Genomic DNA, 24,625 nt, shown 5'->3' with positions numbered 1-24,625 from the left:
GCCTATAGGATACCCAAAGATGGTGACTCATCCACAGTGAAGCAGTCAGTATTTCTCTGACTCACAGATGCATTTTAGCCCTTGCAGGGGGTCAGAAATAAGCTAAAGAAAATAGAAAAGTCAGATATAAGACTGCAGCAACTTGGACACATGAGCACATGAAGCTGCCTTATACTGAATCAGACCCTTAGTCCATCAAAGTCAGTATTGTCTACTCAGACCGGCAGTGGCTCTCCAGGGTCTCAGGCAGGGGTCTTTCACATCACCTACTTGCCTATTCCCTTTAACTGGAGATGCCAGGGATTGAACCTGGGGCCTTCGGCATGCCAAGCAGATGCTCTACCACTGAGCCACAGCCCCTCCACTTCTAGTTGAAGATATGAATCTTCTTGATACTACGTCACAGCGAGCAATCCAGGTCTACTTGCAAATAAGTCCCTTTCTAATCAATCAGGTTTACTCCCAGGGAGTGTTCTTAAGACCATAATGTCCTGCTGGGGAAAGAACCATAACTCAGGGTCAAAGCACATGTTTTGTATGCAGAAGATTCCATCCTTCACATCCACAAGGTCAATCTTGGACCAGCTACAATCCATGGCATCTCCAGTTAAAGGATCTCAGGTAGTGAGGATGATCTTACTCTGCTTGGGTCCCTGGAGATCTGCTGTGAGCCAGAGAAGACAATACTGAGCTACCTGAGATCTTTTCAACTGAAGGTGTCTAGGCAATCGGCAGATTTCAACAGGAAAGTGATTGCCAAGCGGACTTACCTTGCTTGGCTGTTTTGTTGACATGAGAGGCTAGCTGCTGTCAGATTGTCGTGATGATTGCAGTCCAAATTCATCTTGAACTTGTTTGGAGGTTCTAGCAGGGGAGCGCAGCTATCATATACCCTTGATCGAAGAACGGTACACTCTTTCTGTCTAGGGTGGTCATCCTCTTCCACTGAGTGCGCAACTTCAGGAGGGACGCACAAGAAGGTAAGGGACACCCCCTAACCAGCCAGATCAACTGAATCAACTGCTGCCAGTTGTAGGCAGCAAGCCGCTTGTTCAGCGAGTTGTTTGAATGTGTCTGCTTGCATGATTATGCTGCTTTTTCACAATTAAAAACCTAAACATTCAGTTTGAGACTTCTGAATTGAGACTTACTACCAGGGTCTGCAGGCCTTCCATGTCTGCCCATGAACCCAGATAATCTTATGATCATTTCTAGTGATCACTTATTGTGATTCATTTCTTGAACTGATGCCTCTGTCTGGGCATGCACAAAACGCTGGCAATGAACATCTAGTTCATATTGGTTATTTAATGGGTGTGTCTGACCGTGCAGGTGTAAGGAGGGACAAACTGCCGGTGATTCCCTGTTTTTCAATACAAGTAGGTAATTTGAATGACCATGACTCAGAAGGACATGTCTCTTAATCATCAATAGAAAAAAAAATGTAGTTCATACATAATACATGCAGTTTTATTATATGGTCAGCAGACCTTTCCCAGTAATACAATACTGTCATTTAAACAAATTAGAGTGTTTGTACGTGTTTGGTTAACAGAATTGTTTCAACGTCCTGGATCTAGTTTCAAGGGCTGCATTAAAATACAATAGCCACTCTTTCGGCAAATGTATTTTCCCCAGCAAGGAAAAGGGCAACTAGAGAATTTAGTTCTTGGACTGGGCAAAAAACAGCCGGAAGCTGCAACCCCCTGGCCCTGAAGACAAGCGGCATGCACAAAGCCGCTCAAAATAAAATTGGATGTGAGGGGATGTGAAAGACCTCCACCTGAGACCCTGGAGAGCTGCTGCCGGTCTGAGCAGACAGTACTGACTTGGACGGACCAAGGGTCTGATTCAGTATAAGGCAGCTTCATGTGTTCACCTCAGAGATGAATCCTCTTGTAGCCACACGGTTTGGAGACTATGGTCTCTTATGCATGGCTGTTTCCCTCGCCGTCATCCCTCTGATGACTTCAGGTCTTTGTTTTGATCATGCATGCCGTTTCCGCCAGAAGTCGCCTCACTCTCCCCCAGCGTTTGCCCGCGTTTTGCCCGCTTTTTCAAATTCGAGCTAAAACAGGTCCCTGAAAACACGGGGAAACGCAGGGGGAGAGCGAGGCGACCTCTGACGGTCGGAAACGGCATGCATAATCCAAACAAAGACCGGAAGCCGTCAGAGGGGTGACCGCAAGAGAAACAGCCCTGCATAAAAGATGTATGATGTCACTGCTCCCCCTCCCTGCAGTTTGGCTGGGGAGGGCCTGGCTCCACTTGGAAACATTGCTGTCGCCTTACGTGAGGAAAGGCTGCCTTAATGGGCCTGCTGAGGTAACAGCCACCTGTATCATGGGTTGAAAATCAAGCCGGCTCCACAAAAGAGCAAAGGGGTGACCCTTTTTCCACATTGTCCAGCTGGTTTTCATTTGGGTTCCATCTTTTAAGTGCTCTTTGAGTGACTCCTGGTCTTACTGTCCTAATTGAACAAAAGGTGTTACATATTTTAAGCCTCAAGACAAGAGTGGGAGACATGTGATATAGGAACGGTCTAGAATTTCTTTAAAAGGAGGTTATGATGGCCATTGTTTTTTTTTTGGGGGGGGGTTGCTCCTGGATATGGCAGGCTGCCTGTTGCCAATGAGGTCAGGCAAGATGGATGAGTCACTGGTAAAGATTTGGAAGAATTATTAACTGGTTATAAATACTAGAAACAACAGTAACCTATCATTTGGGTCAACCGCTTAGAAAGTTCCAAATGTATCCCTCATCTAGAGCTGAATTCAACACACACGGGTCAGGCAGTCCCTCAGGGCAAGACAAATTGCTCAGAGTTGAGTCTTACGCCTGAAATTTGCAATGCGTTTTTGCAGGGCTACATCTTCTTTGCAGGGCTCTCCTCCTCCATCTTCTTCTTCCCTTCCCTTGCCTTTCCTCTTGGCTCAAGGTGGCTTACAATTAATAATGACAACATTACAGATTAAAACCAAATAAAACCTCCAAATACGCCCCTCCTCTCCCTTTAAAGATGCCTGCCCTTTGCTCTCCCTCAAAAGACTTGGCAAACAACCAAGAGACACAACAGAGAAGACCCAGGCTCTGTTTATTCACTCTCATGTTGTTTGGCAAAGGGGTACTGATGTCATAAACATTCCTGAGTCTGGTGGCAACTCCCAAGCCAAGCGTCCAAGAAATCCCCTTGGTTATCGGCCTCGAAAGCCAATCCTGACTGTTAGGATCAGCCTCCAGAGGGAGGAGGAGGATGTTATATAAGGACATAGGAAGGCTACAGATGTGAAAAACACATTAACTGTCACGGCCTTCCCACTCAAGAATCCAAAGAACTGTAGTTCACTGAGGTCCAGAGTTAAGGTTCCCCACCTCCAGGTAGTAGCTGGAGATCTCCCGCTATTACAACTGATCTCCAGCCGATAGAGATCAGTTCCCCTGGAGAAAATGCAATTGGACTCTATGACATTAAAGTCCCTCCCTTTTCCAAACCCTGCCCTTCTCAGGCTCTGCCCCAAAAATCTCCAGGTATTTCCCAACTTGGAGCTGGCAACCTTATCCTGAGTATTCCCTGATTGACCACCATCATCATCAAAACTACAGTTCCCAGAGTTCCCTTGGAAATGGAGGAAGACCGTGATACCAGTTTATTTTCATAGTGTAGATGCAACTGAACAAAGAGCCCCCCCCCCCCGGACCTCTTTCACTTTTGCGGGATGGTCCATCTCTTGCCAGCAGGAGAACCTCAAGATGAATGTCCTGCACCTGGAGCATCCGTGGCAGTGAAAGTTAGAATTTGCGACTTTCCATGCCAGATTTAATTTGGTTTAAAAGTTTTTCTGCATTTTGACTGAATCTGTTGCACAGAGCAATTGCGTCTGTTGTCCCTGGGTTCCTGTTCTGAAAAAAAATATATTCATAAAGCCATCACGTTTTATGAGTCCCTTTCCAGATCTGGTCACACACAAACATGCACACTTCAAAAGCATACTATGCAGAAGGGAGCAGTGTTCTTGGTGTGATATTTCTGTAGCCCGCGTCAGGCTCAAAAAAGAAGCATATTCTTTGCTATTCCCGATTCCCTTTTGCATTTTTTTTTTTTGTCAAATCAATCTGTGATCCACCGTTCACAGACCGCACATATCAGATGAGAATGACCATTTGGGGACAGCGTTTTGACGTGTTAGTGGCAAACATCCCTCTGTAGGTAGGAAATAAAGGAGCAAACTCTTGCAAATGCTTGATATATCTCGAAAGGAACGTTCAGTGAGCTGGTTGATGCGGAAAGAACTATGGATGGACCTTGAACTGCACCGAGACATGAGATACCCCATGACGAGCAAGCCAGCCTAGCTTAGCAGTTAGACTGTCAGACTAGGATCCAGCCTCAAATTCCCACACTGCCTGGAAGCTAACTGGGGGACTATGAGCCGGTGAAACTCTCTCCACCTAACAGGGTTGTTGTGGAGATAAAATGCAGAAAGACAGAAGGAGGTGCAAAATCTCCTTGAAGCAAAGCCAGGTTAATGCTTGTTGGCATGCTTCATTTATACCCCACCTTTCTCCTCCAATGAATGCCCAAAGCGACTTACGTTGTTCTCCTCTTCCTCATTTCCTCGCAATGACCCTGTTGAGATAGGTTAAGCTGGGAGAGAATAATTGGCCCAACATCCCCCATTGACCTTCATGCAGAGTAAGGATTTGAACCTGGGTCGCCCAGATTCTAGTCTGACTGACTAACCATTACTCCGCACTACTCTCAACTGGTAATATCCCCCCATTCTGATCCCATCCCACCCATAGGATCTCATAAGTCATGAGAGGCTTGCAACCTAGGGTTGCCACCCTCCAGGTACTAGCTGGAGATCTCTTGCTATTACAACTGATCTCCAGCCAATAGAGATCAGTTCCCCTGGAGAAAATGGCCGCTTTGGCAATTGGACTCTATGGCATTGAAGTCCCTCCCCTTCCCAAACCCCACCTTCCTCAGGCTCTGCCCCCCACACCAGCCCCAGGAACTGGAAATATATATCCATTTCCTCCCTGGGCCCTAGACACAATGATGAGAGGGAGGGCATCTTGGCCATCTTCTGGATATGGAGTAGGGGGTCACTGGGTGTGTGGGGGAGAGGTAGTTGTGAATTTCCTGCATTGTACAGGGGGTTGGACTAGATGACCCTGGTGGTCCCTTCTAACTATGATTCTTTGTAATAAGTGTCATTTGTTAATTGCATGTGTAACGTTGATAGAAACGTCCCAACCGTATAATTGTTAATTAGCTTTAGACTATTGATACTGTGCCCATTGTCCCATTTATTCCGACTTTCTCTTTCTTCCTTATTCTACTTTAGATGAGTAACGACTCACAGGAACTTTATTTTGTCATAACAATCCATTTCTCAGGTCTGGAACTTTTGCTTCTGTAATCCCTTTTCTCTCTACCTGTAATTTGATTCTGATTTGTAGCTTGTATGCTTTTCTGAATTCTCAAGCCAAGTTGCTCGGTGGTTAACGTGGCAAGCCGGCAAGGAGATCACTCCCCAGTATGGGAAGTCCCTCTGAACCCAGAGCAGTGAGCTAGTGTGGCGCTTAGCTGCAACGAGTGGATATTAAGGACTAAGGGCCAGCAGGGTGTAGTGGTTAAGAGCAGCAGACTCTAATCTGGAGAAGTGGGTTCGATTGCCCGCTCCTCCACAGGAAGCCTGCTGGGTGACGTCGGGCTAGTCACAGTTCTCTCAGAGCTCTCTCAGCCCACACAGAGGCAGGCAATGGCAAACCACCTCTGAATGTCTCTTGCCTTGAAAACCCTACAGGTTCGCCATGAGTCCCTAAAGGAAAATGGTCAGTTTAAGGAAATGTTGTGATTTCATCTTTTATAGCTTTGCAGTTAATAGCTTTAAAGAAACAAAATAAACCCTCAATGTTATATTCTAAGGCTCAATAGATCCAGAAAAAGATATTTTTAAAATGGTTGAAAATAATCCGGGAGCAGTTGGAGCAGCTAACAAGAAAACTAGATAGACAGATTGTATATAGTGTTTCTTCACCATTAATATTAACTATCATCTGGCATTAGTGCATACTGAAATGCATCCAAGTTTTAGACGTGTGTGTTTAGGTGTGTTGTGGTGTGCTTGAATCTCAGTGTAGCTACACTGCTACCTTTGTTAGATCCATTTTCTAAGTAGGCCATTTGGCCAGGTACTGGCCTACATTTGGGAGATATTAGGTGCTGATCCTGGACACCTCAGAAGTCTGTATACAAAGAGCCTCTTTCAGCTTCTTTGTGAACATGCAGCTTGGCAAAAATGTGACACAAACCTCTTCGGCAGGCATGCACTGCTATTTGCCATGAACCAAACAGGCTGGTGATCGGCTCACCTCAGATCGACACTTTTGAATGTGGTAATTTCATGTGCCGAACACATTCATGGTGAAATCCACAGCATCCCTAGTGGCATGTGATTGAATTAATTCTGGTGGCGGGCATGACTCAGATCCGTTGATGGCCATGTACGGTTGCCATTAGGGTTGCCAGGTGCCCGCTGGTGGCGGGCAAACCCCCGGTAAAGTGCCCCTCTGCCGCCGACCAGCTGAGGGTTGGTGGGCAATCGTGCACGTGCACACCCATGCGCCGGCCGGGAAGCCTCTCCTCTCCCTCCCTGGGGCGCAGGCCCGTGCGCCAGCGGGAACCTTCCATCGCCCACCCTCAACCGGAAGTGCCGCGTCAGGTCCCACCGAAGGTAAGTAGGGACCTGGCAACCCTGCCATCCTCCAGATTGTGAATTAATGCAAAACACGAATCAAATCTATATAAGTGCAAGTGTTAGACACAAAGTTTACTTAGCATAACAACAACCAACACAAAAAGTGGATAGTGCAAGAAATAGACACAATGTGTACATTCAACAAAACAGGTAGGACGGAACACAGGGTCCTGATTGGAATACGAAGTCACTGTAAGTATTTTGCTGCAATTTTTTCTTTCTTATTTCTTCTTGTTACAGGTATCTTAGTGTATTCAACAATATCATGTCTTGCACTATCCACTTTTTGTGTTGGTTGATGTTATGCTAAGTAAACTTTGTGTTTAACACTTGCACTTATATAGATTTGATTCATGTTTTGCATTAATTCAGAGCTTAGTACAAACAAGGGGAAATGTATCTTTACGAGGAAAAGGGCTGGAGAGCCAGGGGCCCATAAAGCAAGGAACTCCGGTGTGGCCCTTCGAAGCTCTTCATACCCAGGCCACGGGTAATGATCCAACTTGGCAGGAGAGCCAGTGCAGCGTAGTGGTTAAGAGCGGTGGTTTGGAACGGTGGGCTCTGATCTGGAGAACCGGGTTTGATTCCCCACTCCTCCACATGAGCGGCTGAGGCTAATCTGGTGAACCAGTTTTGATTCCCCACTCCTACACATGAAAGCCAGCTGGGTGACCTCTCTCAGCCCCACCTACCTCCCAGGGTGTCTGTTGTGGGGAGGGGAAGGAAAGGTGATTGTTAGCTGGTTTGATTCATCCTTAAGTGGCAGAGAAAATTGGCACATAAAAACCAACTCTTCTTCTTGATGGAAGCCGTGAATTCAGAGAATCTAGTAGATCATGGCAGTAGATCTTTAAAACATTATTGTGCTGTTAAAATCTGGGGTTTGCCAATTAAAAAAAAATCAAAAAAAGTGTTCAGGTAGCATGGGGGAATCTTGCATCTGCAGAGGGCTGAGGCAAGGAAACCAGGCCATGCAAGCCAGGGCCTGCATTCTGCACCAAGGTTTTTTTTATATATCACATGGCTTCTCTGCCCAGAGGTCGGTCAGCTTTTACATGTTTGAGTCATCTGTGTGCATGGCAGGAATACCAATACTTTCCTGAAAATGAAGGAACATTTTGCTCTCTCACGTGCCCACCTCCACTGCTTGCTGCATGCTATAATTTGGTTCAAACACAATGCCGTCTATGATTATAAAGGACAAGAAAATAATATTGTAAGCCAAGTAAAGAAGTTCCTTGGAGAAAGTCATGTTTTGAATTTGGAGGTTTTACACTGAGCTATTGCACAGTTTCTGTTATAAGACAAAAATAGGTAAGCTTAGGTTTACAATACACGAAAAACAACTGCATCTCTTGTTGCAATAGAAGTATATGGTGGATCTCCTACGGACCATGATAACCACAAATCTCTGGCGGAGGAGCACTTCTCTCATTTCTTCTTCTAAAGATAGGATAACCCACAGATTATTTACTTGTGGCTTCCATCAGTTGATTATACTTAAATAAACGTACAGGCCATTGAGTTCCTAAAACTACCTAGTACTGAGTCAGGCTATTGGTCTATCAAGATTGGTATTGTCAGCTCTGACTGGCAGCAGGTCTCTCTTCAGGGTCTCAGGCAGAGGCCTTTCCCCATCACCTACTACCTGGTCCTTTTCGTGGAACACAGGATCTTCTGCGTGCAACACCGATGCTCAATCGGTGAGCCAGCGTGGGTAGCCAGCGTGGTGTAGTGGTGAAGAGTGGTGGTTTGGAGCGGTGGACTGTGATCTGGAGACCGGGTTTGATTCCCCACTCCTCCACATGAGCGGCAGAGGCTAATCTGGTGAACAGGTTGGTTTCCCCACTTCTACGCATGAAGCCAGCTGGGTGACCTTGAGCTAGTCACATACTCTCAGTTCCAGCTACCTCACAGGGTGTCTGTTGTGGAGAGGGGAAGGGAAGGTGAGTGTAAGCAGGTTTGATTCTTCCTTAAGTGGCAGAGAAAGTTGGCATATAAAAACCAACTCTTCTTCTTCTTCAGTCACTGAGTCCTACTCTCCACACTTCATGGAGTCAAACATATCTACAGGCCTCTCCTGTTGAAACAATGCCTCGCACTTCCATACACATGATGACTTATCAGCTGGCCACTTGTTACAGGGAAAGTACTCTTTAGATTAGGTTTATCTCTCTCCCTTTGACTGCAACCTGAAAGTGAACAGAATCTAATTGAATAAAGCTTTACCTTTTGCAATACTTGGGAGATTCTATTTACTGCACTCAATAGCACAATTCCATGACTGAAGAAGAAGCGTTGGTTTCTATATGCCGACTTTCTTTACCACTTAAGGAAGAATCACCTTACAATCACCTTCCCTTACCCTCCCCACAACAGATACCCTGTGAGGTAGGTGAGGCTGAGAGAGTGCGACTAGCCCAAGGTCACCCAGCACGCTTCATGTGTAGGAGTGGGGAAGCAAATCCAATTCACCAGATTAGCCTCCGCCGCTCATGCGGAGGAGTGGGGAATCAAACCCGGTTGTCCAGCTCAGAGTCCACCGCTCCAAACCACTGCTCTTAACCACTATACCACGCTGGGCAAACTTTGCTGTATTAACCAAATATCCCAATAAATGCAGCACATGTGAGTTCTCTGGAACGCTTAATCAGGCTGGAACAGAAAAATGATGGAGTGGGAAGAAAACCAAGAGGTTTCTGGCACTGATCTTGAGGTTCTTTGTTTGTTGCACTTTAGAATGCCCTACCAGCTGTATAGGTGCTGGGATGCTGTGTAGAGTTGGTTTCAGGCTGCCCTCTTTGGCCTTCTGGGGGGAATAAGGTGGGACACCAAGGGCAGTCTCCATTGCTGATGGAAAGGCCAGGGGCTAAACAAATGTTCCTAGAACACCCAGCAGAATGTCCAGATCCTTTAACAGGCTGCAATCAGAAGAAAAATAGGGTACTTCTTAATATTGACAGTACTGGTGATGAATGTTAGTTGATGCGCTTCCTAAAGAGTCAGTGGAAGCCAAATCTGGGGGAAACACCTATTTGGGAGGGCATACCATCCTTTCAGCTCCATCTTTTCCCAGTTCATTTTCCTGCTGTCGAAAAATTTCCCTGTGTACGGGTTTTATCCAGGCATTTCCACAGAAGATAGTGTGATTCTTCATTTTTGCACTGTTTTCCTGTAGTACTTAAAAAAAAAAATATCATATGCGCATTACTAAATCTGCATTATATGTTATACATATAAAAAGGTATAGCGTGCATCCAACCTGGATGGCCCAGGCTAACCCGATCTTGACAGATCTTGGAAACTAAGCAGGGTTGGCCCTGCTTAGTATTTGGACAGGAAGTCCAGGGTTGCTATGCAGCGGCAGGCAATGGCAAAACCACCTCTGAATGTTTCTTGCCTTGACAGCCCTACTAGGTTGCCATAAATCGGATGTGACTTAATGGCACTTTCCAACACCATGCATCCAACAGAAAAATGAATCTGCAAAACAAATCAACATGTTAACATTAATATATTTAACACAGAGACACATATGTGTGTGTTAAAATTTTAATATTAGTGTGTGTGTGTGTAGACCAGTGGTTCCCAAAGTGGGCAGTACCACCCGCTGGGGGGCAGTGGGATTACCTAGGGGGGCACTAAGAGACAATAGGGCAGAAGGGGGTGCTAGAGGTGGGCCCCTTCAACTGTGTTGTTCACTAATTTACAATAGATCAAGCTATGGCACTATGCTGGCAAATTTGGTGGAAATGATCAGAATCTTTGAAGAGCTGGTACCACTGGATCAAGTTCATCAGTTTTGGTGAATAAATTTCCACTAAAAAGTTGTAATTTGATTTTGAAGAGATGTGCAGTTAATTGCTACTGTTTTGAAATTTTATTGTTATTATCTTCTTTAGTGTTATGCAAACCCCTATTTTGAATAATGCTTTTTATAGGGTAGGGTAGGGGCCCTGGGGTTGTTTGTGGAACCAAGGGGGCTGTGGCCTGAGAAGTTTGGGAACCACTGGTATAGACAGACCGACAGACAGATAGATCAGCCTGATAGCCCAGCCTTCCCCAATCTCACCAGATCTTGGAAGCTAAGTACTTGGATGGGAGACCACCAAGGAAGGCTGAGGTTTCTATGCAGAGGCAGGCAGTGGCAAAACTACCTCTGCACATCTCTTGCCTTGAAAACCCCGTGGTCCTGGGGTTGCTATGAGTCGATTGCAACTTGATGACACACACGCTTATATATTTAAGAAATAAGCTGAGTATCATTTGCTCATTCCTAGCTGAAATCTGTCCAGATTCTCAAGCCTGGGCTCTGAATCTCCCATCATTTATCCGAGTAATTTGTCACTTCTTTTTTTTCTGGCCTCCCCCCAAGAAGAGATCCATGAAATACTGAGAAAATGTAACTAAACTATTTTGTTTTTGCATGACAAACGAGCATATTTTTCTTCTGCTCTCAAATGGAGAATATATGCTAATGAGCTCACAATTTGCCTTTGCATGCGTACTTTTTTAATTTGGGGGGGGGTCCCCGCAAAACTGTGTACAGCTGCAAACTTGCTGATTACATGAAGAAATGCTCTGTTCAGCCAACTCCTTTGAAAGCACGGGAGAAGCTTCTGGGGAAAACAGATACCATGAATTATAAAAGGATATTTTAAAATTAAAATACAGAAATGTGGAAAAAGGAAGGAGGGGGGAAGAGTATTGAAATGCATCCTTTTTTCCCATTTACGGCTGACTCTTCCAGTGAGCAAAACATAACACTGTAAAATTTGCCTTGTGGAATCCATCTAAAAAGTACCCTGCTCCCCTCCCTGAAACACACAAAGAGGGCAAAACGGTGAGCCGTTAAATTAGAGTCCCCTAGGAGATTGAACTAGGAGCCAGTGTGGTATAGTGGTTAAAAGCGGTGGACTCTAATCTGGAAAACCGGGTTGGTTTCCCCACTCCTCCACATGTAGCCTGCTGGGTGACCTTGGGCCAGTCACAGTTCTCTCAGAACTCTCTCAGCCCACGCAGAGGCAGGCGATGGCAAACCACCTCTGAACGTCTCTTGCCTTGAAAACCCTATGGGGGTGGCCATAAGCCAGCTGTGACTTGATGGCACACACACACACACAGAGAGAAGATTGAACTACAGATCATAAAGTTCCTTCTTCAAATTTCCTGTCTGCCAAGAAGTCAATAGCAATGCCATCCTAAGCGGAGTTACACCCTTCTAAGTCCATTTCCTTCAGTGGACTAGGGTGTAACTCTGCCTAGGACTGCACCGCCAGTAGCTTTTGACGTCTTCCTCCATTGGAGGCCCACCACTTATACAAGAAATGTGATTTGTATGACCAACAATTGTTTCTCCCTTTTGAGATTATAGATAGAAGGAAAGGGTGACATTATTTTTGATAGAAAGATATGGGCATTGATTTTTTTTTTTTAATGCTGTTCTTTAGACTTACGAAGCAATTTCCCCTGGAAAAAGACGGGTGAAACACTTTGGGAATTGAAAACCTTTGTTTGTTTGTTTGTGTAGCTGGCACTCTTGCCAATTTTAGACCTGTAATTTGTATAACTGTTGGATCTTTCATCGCTTCTAACTAATGATACTGCCCTATCTTACAGAGTTGTTGTGATGAATACAAGAAGACAGTGTTTGAGGAGTGCTTTTAAAAAACACATTTCCCCTGCATGTTGGAAACCTTTTTATGATTTCTGGTATAAGGCTTTAAAACTGCACTATGGATTTATATAATTGTGCAGTTTTTCTGTAAATCTGATGCGATCGGGCTAGCCTGGGTCATCCAGGGGAGGCTGTGTAGCTTAGGACTCCAAATATCACTTCTAGGATGCTTTCCCCATAAGACTTAATGGAATAAACATATATGGGATAAAATAAAGGTGTACTGTTAGCGTAGGGTTGCCAACCTCCAACCCAGAGTTGGCAACCCAGTCTTAGGGACACAGTTGAGGTAAGAGTTACATCCACTGAGAGCCAGCATGCTGTAGTGGTTAAGAGCGGTGGTTTGGAGTGGTGGACTCTGATCTGGAGAACCAGGTTTGATTCCCCAGTCCTCTACATGAGTGGCGGAGGCTAATCTGGTGAACTGGATTTGTTTTCCCCACTCCTACACATGAAGCCAGCTAGGTGACCTTGGGCTAGTCACACTCTCTCAGCCCCACCTACCTCATAGGGTGTCTGTTGTGGGGAGAGCAAGGGAAGGTTTGATTCTTCCTTAAGTGGTAGAGAAAGTCAGCATATAAAAACCAACTTTTCTTCTTCTACTACATCTGCTGCCTGTAGGGTTGCCAACCTCCAGGTAGTAGCCGGAGATCTGATGCTATTGCAACTGATCTCCAGCCAATAGAGTTCAGTTCAGCTGGAGAAAATGACCGCTTGGCATTGAAGTCCCTCCCCTCCCAAAACCCTGCCCTCCTAGGCTCTGCCCCAAATACCTCCCGCTGGTGGTGAAGAGGGACCTGGCAACCCTAGCTTTCTGCCCTCAAGGACCCCAGCTACTACAAACCAAGCCTATTCTTATTTGCATTGTCCGGCCCCTTGGTCTGCATAGCCCCAATCCTGGGTTCTGTCACTCTGACACTGTGACCGAAGGTTGGCATCATGTTTTGATAGCGAGATCCTCGGCTGGTTTGTTCTGCCTGTCAACCCTACCGTGCTGCGTGTGTTTTAACTCGGTCTGAAATCTGGCCTGCACTTGGCTTATTTGGACACGGCTCTCCCACTCTTTGGGTCAGGCCATGTGAGGTGGCCGTCCGGAGTGCTGCGGTGTTCAGCAGGTTGTTGATCTTTGGAAAGGCCAGGCAGTTAACCAGTCTTGCCGCTCACCCACATCTGAACTGAAGAAAGGCAGAAGCCAAACACTTCTAAGAAACAGCATCAAGGAGGATAGCCGCAGGCATTGTATCCTCTGCCTACAGCAAGTCTCTTACTTTTCCTTAAGAGGCTGTTACAACAAGTTAAGCGAGTCTCTGGGCACGAAGAGATGATTTTCTGGTTCTGATGGCTCTCTATAAGTGGGGAGAAACCCAGGGGAAGAGTATACTGACAAGAAAGACTCCGCAGTCAAAAATGGGTGCTTATTTACTGATACAACAGGTCAATTCTACTTGATCACAACGGAATGACTATCACAGCTATCCCTGGGAAAAATCAACCCACTAGCTGAGAATTATCATTGCTATCATGGGACATCATGGGATGGGTAAATAGAGTAAAGGATGCAGATAACTTGGTTCTTTTCTGATTCTTTCTGTTTGCCAGCAAATTTGTTTCTGTGCATTGCATTTTTATTGCTCTCGCTGATTGATTGTTCTTTTTGTGACATTTTGATGCCACTGGTATGCAAATAACATAGAAATTGTTATCTTCATCCTCACTTGATTATAGTCGTGAACTGACTCACTGGCCTTGAGTAATGCACAATCACACTACTTCAGTTCCACAGCTAGTAAAATGGGAGCAATAATGGCAAATCTTGAGTCTCAAGAGACAGTTGGGTGGAACTGGGAAGCCCAGGTTCAAATCCCCACTGTACCACTATGTGACCTTGCGCTTGTCAATGTCCCTTCTCCTAACCTACCTCACAGGGCTGTTGTGAGGATAAAATAGAGTAGGGGGGATAGATTATGCTGCCCTGAGCTCCTTGGAGAAAGGGTGGGATTAAAATGTACTAAATAAATACATTTTAGTGAAAATTAAAGGGATCAAGATCATCTGTTACAGACTGGGAAAGTGTGTAACAAAACCATTGGGTTTTCTAGTGATTTCCCATACACTGGCACCTGACTAGGTTTGCCAACAACCTGGTATCCTGCATATTAAGCGGTTAAAGTGGCAAGACTTTCTCCAGGTTGTTGTCAACTGGAGAACAACTACGCCTGACAACTATTGGAGGAGAGTTCTTTTATCCTTGCTGGCCTTGCCTTGAACTTAAAACCCCCAGATGCTAGTTTTCTCCTCCTTCAAATTATGTCCCACAGCAAATTGGAACCAGACTTTCCTTGGAGGGAAAAAAAAAAGCCAAAATAATAATACTCCTTCCGAGAAACTAAATTTGGGTGACAGGCTTCAACAAGAGGACAACACAGATTGCTCTGTAATAGCGGCGATGTCAAGGGAGAAAACGAGTTCTCCAAAAAGGGCTGATCAGACTGAAATAAAATGTGGCATTTTTTTGTTTGAAAAGCTGTTCCTTCCTTGTCTGTATATTTCATCCATATACTATATAAATAGAATTGCTTTGTCTGATTCTGTCTTGTCAGAGGTGAGAGGAATTTGATTATAATGTTGCATACTTGGGAGATGGTAGTAGATTAAAGGGTAAAGAGCTCTAGAAGGAGAAGAGTTGGTTTTTATAACCCGCTTTCTCTCTACCGTAAGGAGTCTCAAAGCAGCTTACAATCACACTCCCTCCCCACAACAGGCACCTTGTGAGGTAGGTGGGGCTGAGAGAGGTCTGCGAGAACTGTGACTAACCCAAGGTCACCCAGCAGGAGTGGGGAATCGAACCCAGTTCACCAGATTAGAGTCCGCCGCTCTTAACTACTGCACCACGCTGGCTCTGGAAGTTGTAGGGATACCTACTGATTCAAATGTTCAGGGTTCATTGGGATTCTTGTAGCCCCCAGCTGTAATCACAGCACATTATCTCGTTCATTACGTATATGTAGTTCGGTAGTAAAATTGATGTCAACATTGGCACTTATTCAGGGTTTGGAGGGGGCTATAGGTTGATCTCCAGCCAATGGTCTGGTGTGTGACCATTTATTTATTATATCTAGGGTTGCCATCCTCTAGGTCAGTGGTTCCCAAACTTTTCGGGCCACCGAAAAACTTGGTTCCACAAACTCAACCCCAGCGCCCCCTACGTTATCCAACAACACAATTGAAGGGGCCCACCTCTAGCGCCCCCCTGCTGCCCTCTTGCCTCTTATTAGTGCCCCCCTAGGTAATCAGCTTAGGCTAGGTAACCCCACCGTCCCCCAGGAAGTGGTACTGCCCACTTTGGGAACCACTGGTCTAGGTGGAAGCTGTTCTCCCAGAATAACAGCTGATCTCCAGACTATAGAGATCCATTCCCCTGGAGGAAATGGCAGGGTCAGAGGGTAGACTTTATGGAATCAAATGCCCACTGAGCTCACTTCCCTTCCCAAACTTTTCTCTCCTCAGGCTGCGCCCCCAAATTTCCAGGAATTTCCCAAGACACAGTTGGCAACCCTAGTCATATTGATAACTCAGAATGATCAGTTTATGTGTCTCCAGTGAGTGTTAAATTGTTAGGAGATAGCCTTCCTAAGCGTGAGAGCTTGACCTTTCCTGGGCAAACAGGAACGGCGGGTTTAGTTTCAAGTAAACCGAGAAAGAGGTAGTCAAGAGCGTGCCGTGAGTTGTGTATTTCTACAGGAACCAAACATTGCAAAAATGGTACAAGGTTCCATCTATCTCTCCTTCTTAGGAAACCAAAAATCCACGTCCTTAGAGCCTGAAAGGCAAAATGTACTTGCAGAAACTGATCTTCTAACCGCTGAGATGACTCAGGGGTGAACCAGAAGGGTAATTGGATAATCACACACCATTTGCCATCGAGAAGTTAAACAGTTGTAAAATGGAAGTCAAAACAGTTGTAAAATAGCCATACAAGAGATTTTTAAGAAATATGAGGATGAGAGACAGTGAACTCTGTGAGTTCAGTATGTACATGTTGAGCCAAGTATTTACGAGAACCAAGTATTTACACGTTGAGCCAGTGCGGTGTAGTAGTTGAAGTGGTGAACTAGGATGTGAGAAATCCCTGCTGTGCTGTGCAGCTTGCTCTGTGATCTCTGGGCACTTGTTCACTCTCTGTCTATCCCACCTCACAAGAATAGGGTTGCCAACCTCCAGGTGGTGGCTGGAGATCTCCCACTATTACAGCTGATCCAGCCGACAGAGATCAGTTCCCCTGGAGAAAATGGCTACTTGGGCAATTGGACTCTCTGGCATTGAAGTCCCTCCCCTCTTCAAACCCCGCCCTCCTCAGGCTCCGGCCCCAAAACCTCCAGCCAATGGCAAAGAGGGACCTGGCAACCCTACACAAGAATTTTAGATGACAAAATGGGGTGGGTCAGCTTAGCCTAGCAATTCCTTTGATTCTTTGCAGTACTTTCTCAACAATCGGTTAATAAAGCGTGGATGGAAAAACCATGTGCGTAATCTTGATCTTCCCGACTGGAACTTCTCCTGGTGCATCTGTACTAGATATTCAGTTCTTGTCAGCTCTTGTCAGAGACTATGGCTCAGTAGTAGAGTATCTGCTTGGCATGCAGAAGCTCCAAGGTTCAATCCCCACCATCTCCATTTAAAAGGATCAGATGGTAGGTGATATGAAAGACCCCTGCCTGAGACCCTGGAAAGACTGCCAGACTGACTAGACAATTAGGGTTGCCAGGTCCCTCTTTGCCACTGGTGGGAGATTTTTGGGGCAGAGCCTGAGGAGGGCAGGGTTTGGGGAGGGGAGGGACTTCAATGCCATAGAGTCTAATTGCCAAAGTGGCCATTTTCTCCAGGTGATCTTTATTGGCTGGAGGTCAGTTGTAATAGCAGGAGATCGCCAGCTAGTACCTGGAGGTTGGCAACCCTATAGACAATAGTGACCTCAATGGGCCATATCTAGGGGACCTTCTCTCCCAGTATGCCCCCCAGAGAGGTCTAGGTCCAGAAAGGCTGCAGACTACTGCTATGAGTATTCTGGAGCCGTGTGGTATATAGTCAGCAGCAGATAAAGAAGTTTCTGCCTCTCTCACGACAAAACTCATCTGCCTTTTGGAATATTACCTGCCCCTCTTTGTGAAATAGATCTGATATGGAGCTGCCCGATACTTACGAGTTCTGGGATTCACGCAGACTGAGACTGGTTGTGATGAATTGAGTTGCGTGCGTGTGTTTGTGCGTGTGACAATAAAAGATGTTTACAGGAAGTGGTTATTTTACAGACGGCAGATTTTCGGTTGCTAGGTGGTAAACCGTGTGTCGGAAGGGACAGATGTCTTGATTGTAAACACGAGTAAACAAATGCGAAAGATGGGCAATTTAGGCAGCACGCAGATAATTTTTCAGCGAAATTAATACAGAACAGATTAATATATAACAGAAATTGACTCCAGACAAGAGAGAAGTGATGCTGGTGCGGAAGGCTGAGGTCTTGGACGGCGTCGTGCTTTCCACAGCTGATGGGGTTAGGCTGACCCTCTCTAACTCATTTAACAGACTAGGGCAAGGGTGTCAAACTCATTTGTTACGAGGGCCGGATATGACATAAATGTCACTTGGTCAAGCCAACGATGCCTCGCTAGCCCAGATCGGGAGCAGGGGGAGGGTGGCTGCCTCGGCTGGCAAGCCCACAGTGGGCTTACAAGCCCAGAACAGGACTGGGGGGGGTGGCTGCCTTGGCTGGCTCGCGGGCCAGATAACAGCTCTCAAGGTGCCAGATCTGGCCCTCGGGCCATATGTTTGACATCCCTGGTCTAGGGGTTATACTGAACCTAGCATCGTTGCCAAAGAAGCAAGTTAATTCCACTGCAAAAAAAAAAAAAAATGGTTTCTTCCATCTTAATTTATCTCGGAAGATTGCTCCCTTCCTCGACCCAGTTGATCTAGCCACGTGGATCCATGCCATGGGAAACTCAAGGCTAGACTATTGTAATGCACTCTATATGGGTCTGCCTTTGAAGACAACCTGAAAACTGCAACTGATATGAGACACTAGAGATTAATTACTATTGGGAGCTAGGTGGGAGGAACGTATGCTCCAGTTCTCTTCCCAGCCAGCCCCCTTGTTGTTGTTTTTTATTAGGTATGTAGATCGTTTGCCTCCCCAATATATTGCTTATAGCAGAGGTTCCCAAACTTTTTGAATCATGGACACTTTTCAGGAGAGAAATTCATCATGGAGCACTAATTTTCACCTAGCACCTATATGCTAACCCAGGGGTGGGGAACCTTTATTCCGCCAAGGGCCATTTGGATATTTATAACATCATTCGTGGACCATACAAAATTATCAACGTAAAAATTAGCCGACCAAGCCCCAAGCAGGCAGCTGTCCCAGATGACCCCCCCAGGCGCAGGCAAGCAGGCAGGCATCCAACCAGTGGCGCACTCGCCTACCTGGTGGCACAGGATGGTCTGTTGCACCAGCCGGGCGTAGCCATCCAGCCACACGCTGGAGTTGCTCCTGGTCCGCATGGTCGGGGCCGAATTCTACAGCTGTCTCCTTCTACCTCCACCTGCAGGGATGAAATGAGGACACACTGGCTAAGAATCCCCCCCCTTCGCGCGCGCATTCTGGCCCTGCCCCCATTCTGGGCCTGCCCCCCCCCCTTTGTCGCCACTTCTGCCCTCAGCTCTCTTGTAGTACAGAGGGAATACATTTCTCCATGGCCCAGGTGGGAAAGGGTTAACACAGTTTCTTGGGCGGTCCTAGCAGCTCCGTAGCTAACAATTCTTCTGCAAGGGGGAAAAAGGTTCTTTTTCTTGGCAAAACAAACTCACATCCGCCTTGAATAGAGGCTATTCCTGCCCGAGGGAGAGAACGGATCACCAGTCTTAGATCCTTCTGAGCTAGAGATCTGCCAGGACCCACAAAGGGCCAGACCAAATGATTTTGAGGGCCTTAAACCGCCCCCGGGCCTGACGTTCCCCACCCCTGTGCTAAAACAAATGACAGTAGTATTTTTCTTTCCAATCTCTTAACGGAGCACTAGGAGATGCTTTGTGGAGCACCAAGTGCTCCTTGGAGCGCAGTTGGGGAACCTCTGGCTTATAGTATTGTATAGGTGCTGGTTAGTATTAGGGAGGGCATTGTTAAATAGGCACTATTGCAGTAGTCTTGTTGCGATGCTTTGGTTTTATTTAATTTATAATATTATTATGGTTTTATAAATTACTGATGTATTTTATGTTGGGGTCTGCCCTGAGCCCTTCTTTGTCAGGGAGAGGGCAGAGTATAAATGCAATTATTATTACTGTTGTTGTTGTTATGTTACATCAGCCCTGCAGTCACTCCATTGACTACAAGTTAGTTTCCAGGTTCAATGGATGATGCTGGGTATCACCTACAAAGTCCTCCATGGCCTAGGACCCAAATATCTCCAAGATGGCCTCTCCCACTGTGCTCTGCTGCAACAGCTTTGCCCATGTGAGCAAAGTCTGCTGAAGGTGCCACCCTGCAAATGGGTAAGATCAGCAGCTTCCCGTTCCTGAGCAGTCTGTGTCATGGCTCCCACTTTGTGGGATCACCTGCTTGAAGAACACACAAAGACTGTTATAATTCCACAGAATGGGTAAAACTGGAGTGGGTCATAGGGACCGTATGACTTGTGTCTTGGCTAATCTACACGGTCTCCGAATCTCTTGTGGATACAATTGAAGGTGTTGACCTTTAAAAGTCCTACACGGTTTGGGACCATCATACCTGAAAGACCACCTGCTCCCTTATGAACCCAGCTGACCACTGTGATCGTCTTTCGAGGCCCTGTTTCATATGCTCCCACCTTCTGAGATTAGGCAGGTGGCAACTCAGGCCTTCTTGGTTGTGGCACCAGAATTCTGGAATTCTCTCCAAGGAGAAACTCAGCTATCCCCATGACTTCAAGAACTTCGACTGAACCATCAACCTACGGATGTATCCATGCAACAAGTATATTTTCTGGGCATAACAGTACAAATACAGGATGGACACATAAACTCTACCTTATGTTGAAACCCAATGATAGATCTATACTCCAGAGCATCTCATGAAGTGGACTCTTCTCACAAAAGCTTATGCTGTTTCCATGGGCAGCAGACTCTAATCTGGTGAACCGGGTTTGTTTCCCCACTCCTACACATGAAGCCAGCTGGGTGACCTTGGGCTAGTCACAGTTCTCTCAGAACTCTCTCAGCCCATCTACCTCACAAGGTGTCTGTTGTGGGGAGAGGAAGGGAAGGAGATTGTAAGCCGGTTTGATTCTCCTTAAAAGATAAAGTCGGCATATAAAAGCCAGCCTTCTTCTTCTTCTTCTACATCATGAGGGCAGCTTTCATGTTTTTATTTTATCACATGAATGTTGAACAGAGACATGGGTCTTCTGCATCGAACTTGGCTGTGTGAATCTTTCCCCAAAAAGCCATATGTCCAACACATGTTTATCTAGTCTTCATTTAGATTTCACCAAGCCAAGGAAGCATAAGAGGAAATGACCCAGCCATACAAATGGAAGCAGCTGCCTTCCGAAATCCTGTTAGACACATTTTCAGCGCACACTCTTGAGAGATACAGTAACATTTGCCAAGTGTCCCATTTGGGGGATCAGATGAATGAAAGAATCATAATAGTAATGCTGTACCAAAATCCTGTTCCTGTCCTTATGGATTCCTCCCATTCTAAGTCTGTCGTATTGTAAGTCTGTGTCAATACACAGTGAGCCCCCGGCTGCTAGAAACCACAGCATTTGGGGATGTTTGTGGTGTATAGGATTCTGATGTCGAAAGTGTTTACCTGATGTCCTCCAGGTTCCCGATGCATTCAAGTGTCACACAGCAGATGTTCTCACAGGATTTTATAGCTCATCCTGCTGACAGATGGACAGTTTATGCAACAACGGAAGACATTCTCTGGGGAGTTTGTTTGATCCGGCTCTGATACCAGCCAAGACCAGGAAGCAAAGGTGTACATTTTAGGGGGGAAAATAACCACAGCTGTGAACCGTTGTAAATATGTGGTCAGGATTTCAGTCCATCTTCCTTCGGTACAATCTGTATCCTCTCTCGAACCACAGATGGATGGGGTGCAAATGCGATTTAAGGAAAACTGCTGAGGAAATGCAGTCAGTATCTTAGCCGAGTATCACATTTCTGCCTGCCATTTAGGAATGAAGCAAGGACAAATGTTCTGCCTACATACAGTGTTATTACTTAGCAAACAGTACATCTGATTCTGAACCATGGCTTCAGGGTATGGATCAAAAAATCCACACAATGGGTCCATCTACAGATGGGGGAGGGTATTTTTGGAAGAGAATGCTGGAGCGTCCCGGTGCGATGCCGGGGCTCCCAGGTAAATGTGGAAGTGATGTCATTGTGCCAGGCGCGTGGATCACTCCCCCCCCTTTGAACTTCTGCCCACTGACCAGGGAACCCAAACCGCAAGCAAGGTGCTTGTGTTTTTAATTGGACTGCCTGACTGTGCCATGAGGCCATAATTCAAACAAGGGTTCTGCAGTGTAAATGTGCTCTGCAAACAGGATTCATCGGTGGGCATGCACTGAAAGTAATGCAGCTGTCAAGGTTCATGTGGATTAATATCTGGGCAATTTCTGCACCTTGAACATTTGCTCTCCCATGGCAGTAAACAATTAAGAAAGCATTATTCATCCGATGCACCTCTGCTCTGTCACAGGAGGCCACAGGACCGCATAGGTCATTTACACAGAGCTATCTGTGGCTTAGCGGCTGTGTGATTGAATTCCCATTTCTCATCTCTATTATGAGTATAGGCGAGCCAATGTTGTCTCAGCTTCAGCCCTTCTCCCCCCCCAACACACACACACACATCGCAATATCATCCCTGCAAAAACTGAGTATCAAAGCGAAGAACAGTAGGATGGTGAAACCATACCAAGATAGGTTTGCTGCTTATCCCAAGTGTGCAAAAGAATATATTTTTAAAAATATTTTAAAAAGAAGAAACCTCCCCCCCCCAACTGATGTGGGCTGAGTATGCTTCTTGCCATTGTAAAGTTGAGAACAACTGAGTCAACTAAAAGAGGAGAGAAGGAAAATTGGAGTAGGCTGAAATTGGCCTGCTGAAGGTATCTTAGAGGGGAAGATATAAATCAGGGAGGAATATTCCAGTTGTTTATCTACCTGTGATTCCTTACAGGACCTCAACTTGTAGGGATAATAATAAATAATACTAGTATTACTAAACTGAGGGTTGGCGGCTCTGGGTTAGGAAGTTCCTGGAGATCTTGGGGTGAAACCTTGGGAGGGCGGGTTTGGGGCAGAGAGGGACCTCTGTGGGGTATACTGCCCTCCAGAGCAGCCGTTTCCTCCAGAGGATCTGATCCCTGTCGTCTGGAGATCAGTTGTAATTTCTGGAGATTGCCAGGCCTCACCTAGAGGTTGGCAACCCTAAAACTGATGGTGCTCTGCGCCGTTATGTAAAAGCGTTTTGATAAGCATCCCCTGTTCCTGAGCCTGCCTGGGGGGCTGGGCCAGTGGCTGTAAGTGGGTTGAATTATGGGGATTGGGGAAGGGGATTCAGTTTCCTCCCAAACCCCTTCAGGATCCTTTGTTATAGTTACTAAGCGTTGGGGGGTTTTTAGCCTCACAAATGAATTGTACAATCAAAAATGCGATATTCTGGGTTTGTATTTTTTTTTTATGTGGCTTACACATTTTAAAAAAGTTCATTTGGGTTTGAGCTATGAACCTGGGACACTTGGGGAAACACTTGGGAAAATACTTGGGAAAACATGACAAATTTAGCATATACTGAAATCTGTGTGAGATCCCCCTCAGCCTACATTGTCAACATGCCAGGCTGGTTGCGTGAATTAGTCTAAATCTGACTTTAAATTGTTTGTGCCAGGGGTGGGATTTTAAGTGTTCAGGTCTGCCTTTACCCCGTTGGGGAAAAAAACCTGGCATTTCTAGAAGATGTGCCTCAATGAACGATCATATTTCTCTAAAGCGTAATTGTTATGGTTTCATCTGAAGTTCTTTTCCTTCTGTTTCCTATAGCTCTCGTCGTTCGCTTCCTAACCAAGCGGTTCATCTGGGAGTACGATCCGACGCTTGGTAAGTGGTGTTTTATTGTCTGTAATCACCGAAATGCCTCTGGGAATGTTAGAAAGACGATGGATAATACTCAACCGGTCCAGTCCTAATCATTTTGGCATTTGAAACCACATTCTCTTCAGTTACTTAAATAGCCTGAATATACATCTTCGAAGAGCAGGTGAAATGCACAGGGCTTTGTCATTCTGTTTAAGTGTTTAGCGGGCCCAGAATTTAGCCTTCTGAGGATCTCTGGCAATTGTTATTCAAACCTTTGCCTGAGAACATGTTCACGGCTGAATGTTACTTTCAAGGGGGGGTTAAACGCCAGCGTGGCGTAGTGGTTAGACTATCGGACTCGGATCTGAGAGGCCTGGGCTCGAATTCCCACTCAGCCATGGAAGCTCACTGGGTGACCTCAGGCCAGTTGCACTTTCTGAGCCTAGCCTTCCTCTCAGGGTTGTTGTGAGGATAAAGTGGAGGATAGGAGAATGATGTAACCCACTTTGAGTCCCCATTAGGGAGAGAGGAGGGGTATAAATGAAGTTAGTAAAATAAATAAATGTTCACCAAACTTTTCAGTGCCATTTTTAATTATTCGTTTGTTTCATGTGTACCCCACCTTTCTCCCCAATGGGGATCCAATTCGTAATTACATAATTCTCCTCTTTTATCCTCATGGCAACCCTGTGAAGTAGGTTAGGCTCAGAGTGCGTGACTAGCCCAAGAACCCAGAGAGTTTCCATGTCAGAGTGAGTATTTGGACCTGGCTCTCCCAGAACCTAGTCCAACACTCTAACTAGGGCTGTTGAAAAAAACAATTAGGTAAAATTCAGATTCGGTAAAATTCGGCCCGTTTTTATTCGGGAAATGCTAAAGTCCGAACTCCCCCACTTCGGGTCTGTGCAATTCGGCATGAGATCCGGAGTTCAGGGAAAAATTCGGCCGAATAAAGCTATTAAAAACACAATTGCGCCTTTCCGCGGCTCCGGGGGGCATTTTGGGGGGTAGAGGTCCCAAACTTTCCGCATAGCTTGAGGGGACC

General features: G+C 45.9%; 1 protein-coding gene across 1 annotated transcript in view; it reads left to right on the top strand.

Annotated features, from left to right (window-relative positions):
• Positions 1-24,625, top strand: part of RERG (RAS like estrogen regulated growth inhibitor) — a 105,008-nt gene that overhangs the window by 64,814 nt on the left and 15,569 nt on the right. Inside the window, exon 2 of the mRNA XM_056847350.1 lies at positions 23,545-23,601. Within this exon, the coding sequence (XP_056703328.1) occupies positions 23,545-23,601 (57 nt within the window). The remainder of the gene's footprint in view (positions 1-23,544; positions 23,602-24,625) is intronic.

The sequence above is a fragment of the Euleptes europaea genome, chromosome 3 (genome assembly GCF_029931775.1).
Source record: "Euleptes europaea isolate rEulEur1 chromosome 3, rEulEur1.hap1, whole genome shotgun sequence".
NCBI classification, from domain to species: Eukaryota; Metazoa; Chordata; class Lepidosauria; order Squamata; family Sphaerodactylidae; genus Euleptes; species Euleptes europaea.
Note: the sequence above shows the minus strand (reverse complement) of the source record. Positions and strands in the feature narration are given on the sequence as shown.